Source organism: Mandrillus leucophaeus, unplaced genomic scaffold (assembly GCF_000951045.1).
Source record: "Mandrillus leucophaeus isolate KB7577 unplaced genomic scaffold, Mleu.le_1.0 Scaffold159, whole genome shotgun sequence".
In the NCBI taxonomy this organism is placed as follows: Eukaryota; Metazoa; Chordata; class Mammalia; order Primates; family Cercopithecidae; genus Mandrillus; species Mandrillus leucophaeus.
The window spans coordinates 430,238-445,361 of NW_012101576.1; the positions used below are offsets into that span (position 1 = coordinate 430,238).

At 42.8% G+C, this 15,124-nt stretch overlaps 1 protein-coding gene across 3 annotated transcripts in view; it reads left to right on the plus strand.

Annotated features, from left to right (window-relative positions):
- TMEM206 (transmembrane protein 206) overlaps nt 1–14,994 on the plus strand; it is a 42,627-nt gene extending 27,633 nt beyond the window's left edge. For all 3 annotated transcript variants that reach the window (XM_011975778.1, XM_011975779.1, XM_011975777.1), the window contains 4 exons: nt 857–999; nt 3,180–3,324; nt 5,570–5,677; nt 14,094–14,994. In XM_011975778.1, coding sequence (XP_011831168.1) covers nt 857–999; nt 3,180–3,324; nt 5,570–5,677; nt 14,094–14,255 — 558 coding nt within the window. In that variant the 3' untranslated portion in view covers nt 14,256–14,994. The remainder of the gene's footprint in view (nt 1–856; nt 1,000–3,179; nt 3,325–5,569; nt 5,678–14,093) is intronic.
- The last annotated feature ends 130 nt before the right edge of the window (nt 14,995–15,124 follow it).

Genomic DNA, 15,124 nt, shown 5'->3' on the forward strand with positions numbered 1-15,124 from the left:
ATTGAATTTAGTATAGGATAAAGCAGGGAGGGGAAGAGGCTTTAAAACCTGTCTCTATGCATTGTTTGGGAAGTAGGAGTTAGAGCCCTATTTCACACTATATGCAGAGCTTAAAGCCAGATATATAAAGTATGTAAATGTAAAAAAGGTTAAAAAATGCTATAAAGAAATAGAGGAGAATATTGATATAATTTTGGCTTTCGTCAGCAAGCAAAACCCAAAGCTATAAAGGAAAGGTTTCTTTATGGTTTAGAGGTTTATAAGTTTCCCTATAGTGCCTTTCCTACCAGTCTTCCCCATCCCCAAACTTGTCTTGGTTATTTTTGAACACGTGTTCTTCTAAGTATGCTTTAAAACTAGCTTGCTTAGTTCCACAAAAAAAATTCATTGGGACTTTTAACTGTGATGGAAACTGAATTTATAGATTAACTTTAGAAAAAAAGGTTCATAGGTTTCACTACATTAAATTTAAAGTTTCCATAGGACAAGTGACATTGGAAACAAAGTTGAAAGAAAAATGACAGACTGGAAGAAAAGATTGGCACACGTAACAGATGAAAGTGAACATCCTTGCTAAATTAAGGGCTTCCATAACTCAAACAACCAATGAGAAAAGTGGACAGAGAATGAGCTGTATTCAGCTCTGGTCGGGCATCGTGTGGGGGAAGTTCCCCAGGAATGAGCATGAGTCCCACCCCGGGCCTGTTCTCGCCTGAACGGGAGGGTCTGGCTAGTGGTCCTTTGGAGACCACTGGGCGAGGAGCTATGGGCTTTCCAGTCAGTGCTTCTGCCCTCAGACCCAGAGACCTCTGTGTGCTCTCCCAGGACTGAGACTCTGTCCTTTGTCTCTCTGCAGAAATCTGCCCTGATTGTCCAGGGGCCCCGGGAAGTGAAAAAGCGGGAGCTGGTCTTCCTCCAGTTCCGCCTGAACAACAGTAGTGAGGACTTCAGCGCCATTGATTACCTCCTCTTCTCTTCTTTCCAGGAGTTCCTGCAAAGGTGGCCTTTTAGAGTTCACAGTGGGCTTACTGTCTACTTTTGATCTCATTCCAGCCATGTACATCCCTGGGCTAGAGATGGAGGGCTGAGGGCAGGGAAGGGAAGGGACATTCCCCGATGACCCATTGGCCCAGGAAGGGACCTCATGAGCTCGGCTGGTCCACTCAACGTCTTATCACAAAGTTAAGCAAAACTGGTGTGGAGGAGCACGCTGGCTGTCCATGCACATAGTGCTCACTGGTTCTGGAGAGATCGTTTGGTCTCGCCATTGCCTGGGGCTGCTGAGGAGTAGGGGAAGTTGCCTTTGATTTGTAAGTCCTCTTGAGGGCAAGTTCTTGTGTGGTTCCTTGGTTCCACTCCCCACCCCTCCAGTGTGCACAGGACCCACGTCTTGCCCCTAGGGCTCAGTGTGTGTTTGCCTGAAATACAGTTGGCCCTTGAACAACTTGGGGTTTGGGGTGACCAAACTTAACCACTCCTGCCTGTGCAGCCAAAAATTTGTGGGTAACTTTTGACTCCCCCAAAACTTAATTACTAACAGCCTACTATTGACAGAAGCCTTACCAATAACATAAACCACACATATTTTGTGATTATATATATCATAGACTATATTCTTATAAACTAGAGAAAAGAAAATGTTATTAAGAAAATCATGGCCAGGTGTGGTGGCTCACACCTGTAATCCTAGCACTTTGGGAGGCTGAGGTGGGCGGATCACAGGGTCAGGAGATCGAGACCATCCTGGCTAACATGGTGAAACCCCGTCTCTACTAAAAATACAAAAAATTAGCCGGGTGTGGTAGCATGCACCCGTAGTCCCAGCTACTCAGGAGGCTGAGGCAGGATAATCGATTGAACCCAGGAGGCGGAGGTTGCAGTGAGCCTAGATTGCGCCACTGCACTCCAGCCTGGGCAACAGAGCGAGACTCCGTCTCAAAAAAAAAAAAAAAAGGAAGAGAAAATATACTTACTCTTCATTAAGTGGAAGTGATCATTGTAAAGGCCTTAATCCTTGTCGCCTTTATGTTGAGTAGGCTGAGGAGGACGGGGGTTGGTCTTGCTGTCTCAGGAGTGGCGGAGGCGGAAGAAAATACGTGTGTGAATGGACCCGCCCAGCTCAAACCTGTGTTGTTTAAGGGTCTACTGCATCTCTAGTATGATGATGGAAGCTCCGCCACCTCTCTTAGTCTTTGATTTACAGGGATGAATGTCCCCTGACCATCAGAAAGTTCCTGTCTGCTCCACACACACTGCTTTGGGGTCACACCGTGGAGCCTAGAGGGCAGGAGAATTTTCTTCTTGTGCCTGAGCTGAGAGAGACTCAGTTCCTGGTCCGGCTGACCACAGAGGCTCCATTCAGAGCAAGCGGGGAGGCAGCTACCGAGGCAGGGAGGCTGCTCCCCAGTGGACGTGCAGCAAGCTGCCTCCATTCCACACCACTACTGCTTTGTTCTTCCACCCCAGAGCCTCTGCCTTAGCATTTTCCACCCTTTCTGCCACCTAGAATTCCTCCCTTCCCTGCTTCAAGCTGGCCATCTTGCCTTCCTCCTGGAAGACTTCCCCTGGGATCCCCCCCCACTCCACACTCCTTTTGTGAGCTTCCTCAGGACGCTACTGCATTTTTTACTTGTTTTTACGTTCGCTTTGATTTTGCTGCATCTGCACTGTCTTGGGGCTGATGCTGTAGGTGTCCCACCTGGCTGAGAGCTCCCCAAGGAACCCTCTTCCCCTCTTTGGGCTTTCCAGAGGGAGCTGACAGGCCAGTGAGGGCTTCCTCAGGCTCTGCTCAAGTCCAGAGTTCTCTGAGGAGCCGTGAGCGCCGTGTTCTGAGGAGCTTCTGCCAACTTCATTGCCGACAGCTTTGGTAGCAGTAGATAGGAATGATGGGAGGAGGGAGGAGGATTTCTCCCACTGGGAGCTTCAGGGATCATGTTCCTGCTTTGAGGCCAGTGACAACTCCCCCTCCATTTGGAAACCAAACAGAGAGAAAACTGGGATGGGCCTTGCTTTTGCTGGTGACTGACAGCCCTGCTGAGGCAACCACAGTTTGGAGAGGAGGCAGGGAGTGGGCAGCATCCTGGTTGTGCCAGCAAGGAAACCAGCTTGCAGTGGGGGCTCCGACTCCTGCTGCCAGACCTGGATTGACGTGGATCTTCCTTCTCCTTCCTTCCTCCAAGCCCAAACAGGGTAGGCTTCATGCAGGCCTGTGAGAGTGCCTATTCCAGCTGGAAGTTCTCTGGGGGCTTCCGCACCTGGGTCAAGATGTCACTGGTGAAGACCAAGGAGGAGGATGGGCGGGAAGCAGTGGAGTTCCGGCAGGAGGTAGGTGGCTCTGGGTTTGCTCGAAACTGCTGGTGACTTTTCCACATTCAAGTCTGAGGTGGAGGGAAGCTTTGCAGAGAAGGGTCCTTTGAGCAGGGCCTTAAGGGTGAGTAGGCCTTGGTCAAGATGAGAAGGGACCCCCATGGAGGCCTTCATACGCTGTGCCAGAGAGTCTGTGTGTGCTTCTGCAGACAGCGCACATACCGGCCAGTCCTCACAGAATGCATGTGTGGGGCAGAGATCACTGCGGCTTGCAGAGAGGTCAGTAACTCGTCCAGTCGTGTCTGATGTCCTGTATCTAGCAGCACTGTGAGGGGCTAGCAGTGGCATAGCAGATTGATTATTTGCAGGGAAGAGAGACTAGACACAGTAGTCCCAAGTGTGCATGTTGATCCTTTTCCTAAGGTCCTCTTCAGCTCTCATGGGTGTCACAGCAAGAGATGCCAGCTGTATCTCCTGGCTGCTAGGCCAGTGGGCTGAAAGCTTTTTGTTCAGATTTGCCATTAGTAAAGACTTTTTGAGCATATACTCCATATACATACAACTTTGCAGGTGATATAACATACTATTATTGTCCTAATGTTATATACATTTTAAACATTCAAAAACAGAAATGTTAAAAGGGTGAGATAAAAATAAATACTAAAAAAGCTAGTCTTTTCCTCCTGTATCCCAGTGGCTCATGATGCTCATTTGGAGCAGAAGGACACACTCCGGCCAACTAGGCTGTCACTGGCCAGAAGTCAGGCAGGAGGGGACTCTCTTGGATTAGTGGTAAACAGGGTCCTTTCATGAGCCCTAGCTCCTCAAACTAGTCCAGGCTGGATACTTGGAAGAGGCTCAAAGCCAGTTTTCTTCGAGGAAGCAAGGCTATTTTTCCTGCCTTGGGAAGTGGCAATCCCTCCCGGTGATTGGACCTTACAGTATTCCTGTTTTGTAAGATAACTGTCATCTCCCAGATTTTTACATCCAAATTTGCTCCAAGAAATTCAAGTCCTTTCTTATCTGGCCCCACAACAGCTCTGAGGAAGGAGACTGTTCACTTACCTAAGTTCAACCCCACCTGCCCTGGCTCTTCTGGTAGCTCCCACTGTGATCCGAAACCAAAGGGTGAAAACCCCAGTGAACCTTTACATTTAAGAAATTTTAGTGTCTTTTATTACTGTCTAAATTGGAAGTCTTTTGTTGGTGTTATGAGCTCCTTTGAACACAACTAACTAATGTGTTTTAAAATCACATTTTAGAGTTTAGAATGCTCTCACATAGGCATGCCCCCGTACTGTAGTGACGTAGGCATTTTGTTCACCTTTGCGGGTGGCAAAGCTGAGGCTCAGCTTGGATGATGGATCCGAGCCTCTGGGTGGAGCTGGTTTCTGCCTTTGCTACCTGTCTGCTCTCCGTTACGCCACACAGCCTCTTTAGTAATTGACTACCAGATCTCACCAAGCACCTCTACTCAGTATTTACAGGGAATGCTCAGCTGTGTGGATCTATGCGGCTGTGCTTTGTCCCTGTAAACTTGAAGGGTTGAAACAAGGGTTGAAAGTTCAAACAAATACTTGGTCTGAAAACCAAGTATTTTGAAATTTGGGATTTTTATTGCTTTTAATTGTGAGTCTGACATGGTAGTTTGAATATGGTTTATTTTTTATTTTTTTTTGGAGACAGAGTCTTGCTCTGTCCCCCAGGCTGGAGTGCAGTGGCCCGATTTTGGCTTACTGCAACCTCTGCCTCCCAGGTTCAAGCCATTCTCTTGTCTCAGCGTCCTGAGTAGCTGGGATTACAGGCGCCCACCACTACGCCCGGCTAATTTTTGTATTTTCAGTAGAGACGGGGCTTAACCATGTTGGCCAGGCTGGTCTCAAACTTCTGACCTCAGGTGATCTGCCCGGCTCAGCCTCCCAAAGTGTTGGGATTACAGACATGAGCCAACATGCCTGGCCTGAATATGGTTTAATTGTGAGTACAGATACCTAGTGACAAATTTCAGTGACAATCCCAAACACCTATTGTACATCACAGATCCCATTTCCCCAGAGAACTGTGGAAACCAAGGTAAAGCCTAAGCTCTGCTACCAGTGTCAGGATCTTGTATATATGAGATTTTTGCCACTCTGTCTCCAAAAGATAGTGTGAAGAGAACCACAGTCTATGATCCCCTGCCTACTCTCTGTCCTTTCCCTGGACACAGGCGAGGGAAGGGCACACAGAGGTGGTAACACTGCTTTCTCTCCTCCATATCTAGACAAGTGTGGTTAACTACATTGACCAGAGGCCAGCTGCTGAAAAAAGTGCTCAGTTGTTTTTTGTGGTCTTTGAATGGAAAGATCCTTTCATCCAAAAAGTCCAAGATGTGAGTATTATTTAAGATTATGATAGCAAAACCCCTGTCCTGAAGCATTTTGGCTCATTCTTGTAGACTGATAAGTCTACCTACCTATCCTCATCTTTTTTCATAGCACAAATCGCTTGTAATTTATATGTATGGCATCAGTGTTACGTATTCTTTGTGTTTGGTCTTGTCTTCATCACTAGACTTTCTCTGTAAAGGAGGGGGACTTTAATTTTGCTCATCATAGTTTATCTGGGATATAGTGGAGTGCTTAGCGCGGAGTAGCTGCTTAGTAGTAATGTTCATTGAATAAATTGAGTAGAAAGCATTAAGTTGCTACTATACAGGTTACTGCAGTTGCAAGTTATTCTTTTTCTTAATGGTTCTCTGTAGGATAAATACTACTTGTAGTAAGAACAGAGTGGTACAAATAATTAACAAAGCATTAATGCCATATTTTTAAAAAATTGATAAATGTACATATTTATGTGGTACATGTAATATTTTGATAGATGCATACAAAGTCTAATGATCAAAAGTCAGGGTAGTTGGGTTACCCATCTTCTCAAACATTTTTAATTTCCTTGCATTGGGAACATTCTTCTAGCTATTTTGAAATATGTAATACATTCTTGTTAACTATAATTGCTCTACTGTACTATCATGTCATCTATCTTACTGTATTTTTGCACCTATTAACCAATTTCTCCTCATCTCTGCTTCCCCCAACCCCTCCCAGCCTCTGGTAACCAACATTTTACTCACTACCTCCATGGGACTCACTTTTTTTTAGCTCCCACATGAGTGAGAACGTGTGATATTTGTTTTTCTGTGCCTGGCTTATTTCACGTAACATAATGTTCTCCAGTTTCGTTCGTGTTGCTGCAAATGACAGGATTTCATTATTTAATGACTGAATAATATTCCATTGTGTATATCTACCACATTTTCCTTATCCATTCATCCTAAGTGTTGATGGACACTTGAGTTGATTCCATATCTTGGCTGTTGTGAATAGTGCTACAGTAAACATGGAGTGTGGACATCTCTTTGATACACTGATTTTCTTTCTTTCTTTTTTTTTTTCTTTTCTTTTTTGATTTCCTTTCTTTTGGATACGCACCCAGCAATGAGATTGCTGGATCATATGGTAGTTCTAGTTTTAGCTTTTTGAGGAACCTCCATACTGTTTTTTCATAGTGACTTTAATAATGTAAATTATTACATTAGTCATAATGTAAATTATTACATTCCTACCAACAGTATACAAGCATTCCCCTTTTTCCACATCTTCACCATCATCTGTTACTTACTGTCTTTTTGCTAGTGGTCATTTTAACTGAGGGGAGGTGATATAACCTTATTTTGGATTTGGTTTGCATTTCCCTGATTGATTAGTGTTGTTGAGCATATTTTCATACGCCTTTTGGCCATTTGAATGTCATCTTTTGGGATAAATGGCTATTCAGATCTCTTGCCCATTTTAAAATTGGATTATTTGGCTTTTTTTTGCTGTTGAGTTGTTTGAGTTCCTTATATATTCTGGTTACTAATCCCTTGTTGGATGCATAGTTTGCAAATAATTTCTCTCGTTCTGTAGGTTGTCTCTTAACTTTGTTGATTGTTTCCTTTGCTGTACAGAAGCTTTTTAGCTTAATGTAATCCCATTTTTCTGTTTTTGCCGTTGTTGCCTGTGCTTTTGAGGTCTTCCCAAAAACATCTTTGTCCAGACCAATGTCCTAAAGTATTATTCCAGTGTTTTCTTCTAGTTTTATAATTTCGAGTCTTAGATTTGAGTCTTTAATCCATTTTGAGTGGATTTTTTTATATAGTAAAAAATAGGGTCTAGTTTCATTCTTCTGCATATGGATATCCAATTTTCCCAGCATCATTTATTGAAGAGACTGTCCTTTCCCAATTGTATTTTCTTGGTGCCTTTGTCAAAAATAAGTTGGCTGCATATACGTGGATTTATTTCTAGATTCTGTGTTCTGTTCCATTGGTCTTATTCTGTTTTTATGCCAATACCATGCTGCCTTGTTTACTATAACTTTGTAGTGTATTTTGAAGTCAGGTAATGTGATGCCTTCAGCTTTGTTCTTTTTGCCCAGGATTGATTTAGCTATCCGGCATTTTTTGTAGTTCCATACAAAATTTAGGATTTTTTTTCTACTTCTGTAAAGAATGTCATTGGTATTTTATAGGAATTGCATTCAATCTGTAGATTGCTTTGGGTAGTGTGGACATTATACTAGTTCTTCCAATCCATGAACATAGGATATTTTTCCATTTTTTGTGTCCTGTTCAATTTTTTCGTCCCTATTTTACAGTTTTCATTATAGAGATTTTTTACTTCTTTGGTTAAATTTATTCCTAGGTATTTTATATTTTTAAAGCTATTGTAAATGGGATTGCTCTATTTTTTATTTTATTCTTGCATTGCTATAAGTTTTTTAGATTGTTTGCTGTTAGCATATAGAGATATTCCTGATTTGGGTGTGTTGATTTTGTATCCTGTGACTTTACTGAATTTATCAGTTCTGCCAGTTTTTTGGTGGAGTGTTTAGGTTTTTCAAAGTATAAGATCATGTCATCCGCAAACAAAGACAGTTTGACTTCTTTTCAATTTGGATGCCCTTTATTTCTTTCTCTTGTCTAATTGCTCTGGCTAGGATTTCCAGTATTATGTTGAACAAAAATAATGAAAGTAGGCATCCTTGTCTTGTTCCAGATCTTAGAAGAAAGACTTTCAATTTTTCCCCATATGATGTTAGCTTTGGGTTTGTCATGTATGGTCTTTATTGTTTTTAGGTATGTTCCTTCTATACTCGGTTTGTTGAGATTTTTTTTTTTTGGACACAATTTCATTCTGTCTCCCAGGCTGGAGTGCAGTGGCATGATCTCAGCTCACTACAACCCCTGCCTCCCAGGTTCCAATGATTCTTGTGCTTCAGCCTCCTGAGTAGCTGGGATTACAGGTGCACATCACCATGCCCAGCTAATTTTTGTATTTTTAGTGGAGGTGAGGTTTCGCCATGTCAGCCAGGCTGGTCTCAAACTCCTGACCTCAAGTGATCTGCCCGCCTCGGCCTCCCAAAGTGTTGGGATTACAGGAGTGAGCCACCGTATCCGGCACATTGAGAGTTTTTATCATGACAGTATGTTGAATTTTATTAAATGCTTTTTTACCATCTATTGAAATGATTATATGATTTTTATTCTTGATTCTGTTAATGTGATGTGTTACATTTATTGATTTGCATATGTTGAATCATCCTTGCATCTCTGGGATGAATCCCACTTGATCATAGTGAATGATCTTTTTAATGTATTATTGAATTTGGTTGACTGATATTTTGTTGAGGACTTTTGCATCTGTGTTCATCAGGGTATTGGCCTGTGGTTTTCATTTTTTGTTGTGTCTTTGTATCAGGGTAATGCTGGCCTTGCAGAATGAGTTTGGAAATATTCTTCAATTTTTTGGAATAGTTTGAGTAGAATTGCTATTAATTTTTTTTTAATGTTAGATAGAATTTAGCAATGAAGCCATCAGGTGCTGGGCTTTTCTTTTGTCACTGCCTCTATCTTGTTACTCATATTGGTCTATTCAGGTTTTCTGTTTCTTCATGGTTCAATCTTGGTAGACTCTGTATCCAGGAATTTTTCCACTTCTTTTAGGTTTTCCTTTATTGGCATATAGTTTTTCATTAAGTCTCTAATGATCCTTTGTATTACTGTGGCATCAATTGTCATGTCTTTTATTTTGGTCTGATTTTATTTATTTGGGTCTTCATTCTATTTTTCTTAGTCTAGCTGAAGGTTTATTGATTTTGCTTAACTTTTCAAACAACTAACGTTTCTTTTTTTTTTTTCTAAAACGGCGTCTTGTTCTATCACCAGGCTGGAGTGCAGTAGTGCAATCTTGGCTCACTGCAACCTCTGCCTCCTGGGTTTAAACGATTCTCCTGCCTCAGCCTCCCGAGTAGCTGGGATTACAGGCACCCGCCACCATACCCGGCCAATTTTTGTATTTTTAGTAGAGACAGGGTTTCACCATTTTGGCCAGGATGGTCTTGATCTCTTGACCTTGTGATCTGCCCGCCTTGGCCTCCCAACATGTTGGGATTACAGGTGTGAGCCCCTGGCCTGGCGTCAAACAGCTAACTTTTCATTTAAGTTTCAGTTTCATTTATTTCTGCTCTGATCATTATTATTCTGGTAAATTTGGGTTTGGTTTGTTCTTTTCTAGTTCTTTGAAGTGATCATTAGCTTATTTGAAATCTCTACTTTTTTTGATGTAGGCATTTATTATAAACTTCCCTCTTAGTACTGCTTTTGCTGTATCTCATAGGCTTTGGTATATTGTTTCCATTTTCATTTGTTCGATAAATTTTAAAATTTCTTTCTTAATTTCTTCATTGACCTTTGGTCACTACGGAGCATCATGTTTAATTTCCATGTATTTGTACAGTTTCCAAAATTCCTCATTATTGATTTCTGGTTTTATTCCATTGTGGTCAGACAAGATACTTAATATGCTTTTGATTTTTCTGAATTAGTTGAGACTTGTTTTGTGGCCCAACATATGGTCTCCCCTGGAGAATGTTCCATGTGCTGATGAGAAAAATGTGTATGCTGTAGCAGTTGGAGTTTTGAGATGGTATCTTGCTCTGTTGCCCGGGCTGGAGTGCAATGGCGCGAACTTGGCTCACTGGAAGCTCTGCCTCCCGGGTTCACAACATTCTCCTGCTTCAGCCTCCCGAGTAGCTGGGACTACAGGCACCTGCCATCATGCCTGGCTAATTTTTTTTGTATTTTTTAGTAGAGACAGGGTTTCACCGTGTTAACCAGGGTGGTCTCAATCTCCTGACCTCGTGATCTGCCCGTCTCGACCTCCCAAAGTGCTGGGATTACAGGCGTGAGCCACCGCGCCCGGCCAAATTGTTGTAGTTCTTATTTTTGATCCATCTTTTAGTCTTCATACTAAAGATATGAATGGTTTACACACCACAGTTACAGTATTACAGGATTCTGAATTTGTCTGTGTACTAATTTTACCAGTGAGTTTTATACCTTCAGATGATTTCTTGTTGCATGTTAGTGTCCTTTTATTTCAGATTAAAGAACTGCCTTTAGATTTTCTCATAAGAGAGTTCTAGTGGTGATGAATTTCCTCAGCTTCATATTTGAAGGGTTCAGTAGCTTTGCTGGGTACAATATTTTTGGTTGGCAGTTATCTTTCTTCCCCCTTCAGCACTTTGAATATATCGTCCCACTTCCTCCTGACATGTAAGGTTTCCACAAAGAAGTCTGCTGCCAGATATATCAGAGCTCCTTTATCTTGTCTGCTGCTTTTTTCTTACTGCTTTTAGGATCCTCTCTTTGCTTTGACCTTTGAGAGTTTATTATATATTTTAGTGTGGTAGTCTTGCTTGGGTTGAATCTACTTAGTGTTCTTTGACCTTCTTGTACCTGGATATTCATATCTTTCTCTAGGTTGGGAAAGTTCTCTGCTATTATTTCTTTGAATAAACTTTCTACCTCTGTCTTTTTCTCTACCTCCCTTTTAAGGCTATTGATTCTTTTTTTTTTTTTTTTTTTTTTGAGATGGAGTGTCGCTCTGTTGCCCAGGCTGGAGTACAGTGGTGCGATCTCGGCTCACTGCAGGCTCTGCCTCCTGGGTTCACGCCATTCTCCTGCCTCAGCCTCCTGAGTAGCTGGGACTACAGGCGCCTGCCACCACACCCGGCTAATTTTTTGTATTTTTAGTAGAGACGGGGTTTCACTGTGTTAGTCAGGATGGTCTCAATCTCCTGACCTTGTGATCCACCCACCTCGGCCTCCCAAAGTGCTGGGATTACAGGCGTGAGCCACTGCACCCGGCTAAGGCTATTGACTCTTGATTTAGCCCTTTTGAGGATATTTTCTAGACCTTGTGAGTATTCTTCATTCTTTTTTTTTTTTTTAAATTTGTGTATTTTCAAATAACTTGTCTTTAAGCTAATTCTTCTGCTTGATCAATTCTGTGTTTGAGGTACTCTGATGCATTTTTCAGTTTGTTAATTGTACTTTTCAGCTCTAGGATTTCTATTTGAATTTTTTAAAATGATTTTAATCTCTTGAATTTCTCTGGTGAATTTCTGAATTGAGTCTTTGTGTTTCATTGAAGTTCCTGGAGTTTCCTCAGAACAGCTATTTTGAATTCCCTGAGTGGTCACACGCACCTCTGTCTCTCCTGGATTGGTCACTGCCATCTTATTTATTTAGTCTGTTTGATGAGGTTGTATTTCTCTGAATTTTTCTGGTGCTTGTGGATGTCTGTCTATGGGCATTGAAGACTTAGGTGTTTATTTCAGTCTTCACAGTCTGCCCTTGTTTATACCCATCTATCTTCAGGGGATTTTCTACAAATTGAAAGGTGACTGATGATGAGTTCCCTAAGCACGTAGTCACTACAGCTGTTTCAGCACTAGAGGGCAGTCTAAGCCAAGTTACACTGTGACTATTTTGTAGACTTCTAGATGTCCAGCCCTCCTGTACTTGGGAAGGATCAGAGAGAATGCCCTGGGGGTTCCCAGGCCAAGTCCCTTGCTTACTTTGATCTCTTTCCCTCAAGGGGAAGGAGTCTCTCTCTGCTCTGAGCTGCCTGGAGTTGGGGAGGGTAAGGCAGGTACTTTCATGGCTGTCACAGCTGGCACCACTTTGGGTCCCTCCTAGACCAATGCAGTACTGGGATTTGCCTAAGGCCACTTTAGTCAGCCAGTGGTGAAGCTGACTGGGGTTTGGATCCATCCTGCTAGGGTGGCAGATTGCCTTTTGGCCAGGGTGGGTTTAGAAGTGCCATTTGGGAGCAATGGCCTATAATTAGGGGATTCAGGATTCTTTCTGGTGCTGTGTTTTACTGTGGCAGGACTGGTACTAGATTCTAAGGCAAAGTCCCTCGTACTGTTCCCTCTCCTTTGCCCAAGCAGGAGTGTTCCACCATGTTGCACTGCCTGGAGTTGAGGCAGCTGGTGTCATGCTGGATCACACCCCAAACCCACAGACTCCCAGCCCAGTGCAGTACCAGGGCTGTGGTTACTACGGCCTGGCTGCCACTGAAATTATTTGGGGCCCAAGGCCACTTTAGTTTATTGTAAAGTGGGCCCAGACTTGGTTTCCTCCCACCGGGGTGGCAGATGCCCCTCTGATCTGGGGTGGGCCTAATACTCTTTTCACGGGCTCTAGCCTGGAATCAGGGCCTCAGAATTCTGCCTGGTGCTCTGTTCCCCTGTGAAGTTCCAATGCAAAGTCTCAGACTCGCCTCCCTCTCTCAAGCTCACAGATTCTCTCTGCTGCACTGCCTAAGGTCGGGGGAGGGGTGGATAGGCAGTGTGAGACCCTCCTTTCTACTCTCTTCAGTGTGTCTTTTCCTGTTATTATACTAAACCAGATACTGGGATATCTCACCTGATTTTTTGGCTCTTGTGTAGATACTTTTTTACATGGATAGCTCAGTTTGGTGTTGCTGCAGAGGACTATTGCTGGAGGGTTCTCTTTAGCCATCTGGCTCCACCTCCTCTAATGTCAAATTCTGACTCATGACCTTGGAAGGGGAGAAATAATTGGACAGCTTTGCTAAAGGAACATTTAAGACACACCGTCCACCAGAGCCAGGCCCAAATCTAGTATTAATTGGCATTCAGGTCATCACAATATGTCCTGATGTGATCGTGGTTTACAGGAAAGTTTCATAGCTGAGACCCAAACGTGTAAGCTTCCAACCCCAGGTGGGGATTCTGTGATATGGATGTGCTTGCTCTGCTATCACCCACTACCACTATTCATTATGGACTGGCAAGGCTTTGTATGAAGAGGGATGTGCAGAGGCTTATTGCATCAAGACAGGGGAGAAGGGCTTGCAGCTCGTTGGGTAAATGTGTGATAAAACATTTTTTAACCTACTATATTCAGTATGAGGTACCTATTATGGGCCAAGTGGAGCCCAGTACCCAAGGCATGCTGTACTCAGCTTCACAACAGTCTTTATATATAAACAGTGGTGGTATCACCATTTTTACATGTGAACACTGAAGTGCATACTAAAGTCACCCTGCTAAATTGAGCTTGAAAGTATTTTATTTGGGAGGCTGAGGCAGGCAGATCACAAGGTCAAAAGATCGAGACCATCCTAGCCAACACGGTGAAACCCCGTCTCTACTAAAAATACAAAAAATTAGTTGGCCATGGTGGCACGTGCCTGTAGTCCCAGTTACTCGGGAGGCCGAGGCAGGAGAAGTGCTTGAACCTGGGAAGCAGAGCTTGCAGTGAGCCGAGATCGTGCCACTGCACTCCAGCCTGGGCGACAAAAGCGAAACTCCGTCTCAAGAAAAAAAAAAAAAAGAATCAAGACTGAAGCAAACCAGTAATCCTATGTTTGTTTCTGTTTGCTTCACAGATAATCACTGCCAATCCTTGGAACACAATTGCTCTTCTCTGTGGCGCCTTCTTGGCATTATTTAAAGCAGCAGAGTTTGCCAAACTGAGTATAAAATGGATGATCAAAATTAGAAAGAGATACCTTAAAAGAAGAGGTCAGGCAACGAGCCACATAAGCTGAAGTCACCTCGCGTTGTTTATAGAACTGTCCACATCAATGGGAGTTGTCATCACTTCCACTTTGTAAACTGAGCTATCAACAATCCTGTACTCACTTGAAGAAATGGGGCCTTGCTGAGAGGAACAGCATGTCAAACTGGAACTTCTAACCTCGCCCCAAAAGAGGCCGTGTAGAGCCTAACAGAAGAGAGCTAATAGATAACCTACACGTTATTTAAGTATTTAAATTATTAATAAACTTTCTAAAGAGCTGGCCAATGACTTTTTGAATAGGGTTTGTAGAAGATGCCTTTCTTCCTGTTTGGTTCATTGTATTGTATTAGGTTAAGCTCTACTAGGGTAATGAAGGCTCTACTTTTCACTTTTTAAAAGTAGACAAAAGAGTGTGATTTTCTTTTTCCAAAAATCCTATCAAGACGTGCAAGTCATGCTTCGGAGCCTATGCACTGTACACAGAGGCAAAACCCTATGACTTTGGCGTCATCTGCCGTTGATGTCTAGCTTCTGACATGCTCTTTGATATGTTAAATGTTAAATGAGACTTTAAAGCTACTAGAAACTAGTAATTAAGTTTCTTAATGGGCTGACTAGCCACCTACTTGTCTGGCTAGAATGTTTGTTGATGTATGAGTTTAGATTAACACTCAAAAGCACTAAGGACAGATGTACATACTAGGTGCCTACTCAGTGTATTTTGATGATTTCATTAACAGGTAAATAAAAGGTTAATACAAAAGGAATGAGTGTGACAGTATGCATATCTGCTCAATCATCGGGCACAATTATTTTCATTTGGTGACTTCCAAAGACAAAAAGGTAGTATGAGTCTGGACTCCCAAGATGGATGGATCTGACTCCCAAGGTATGTTC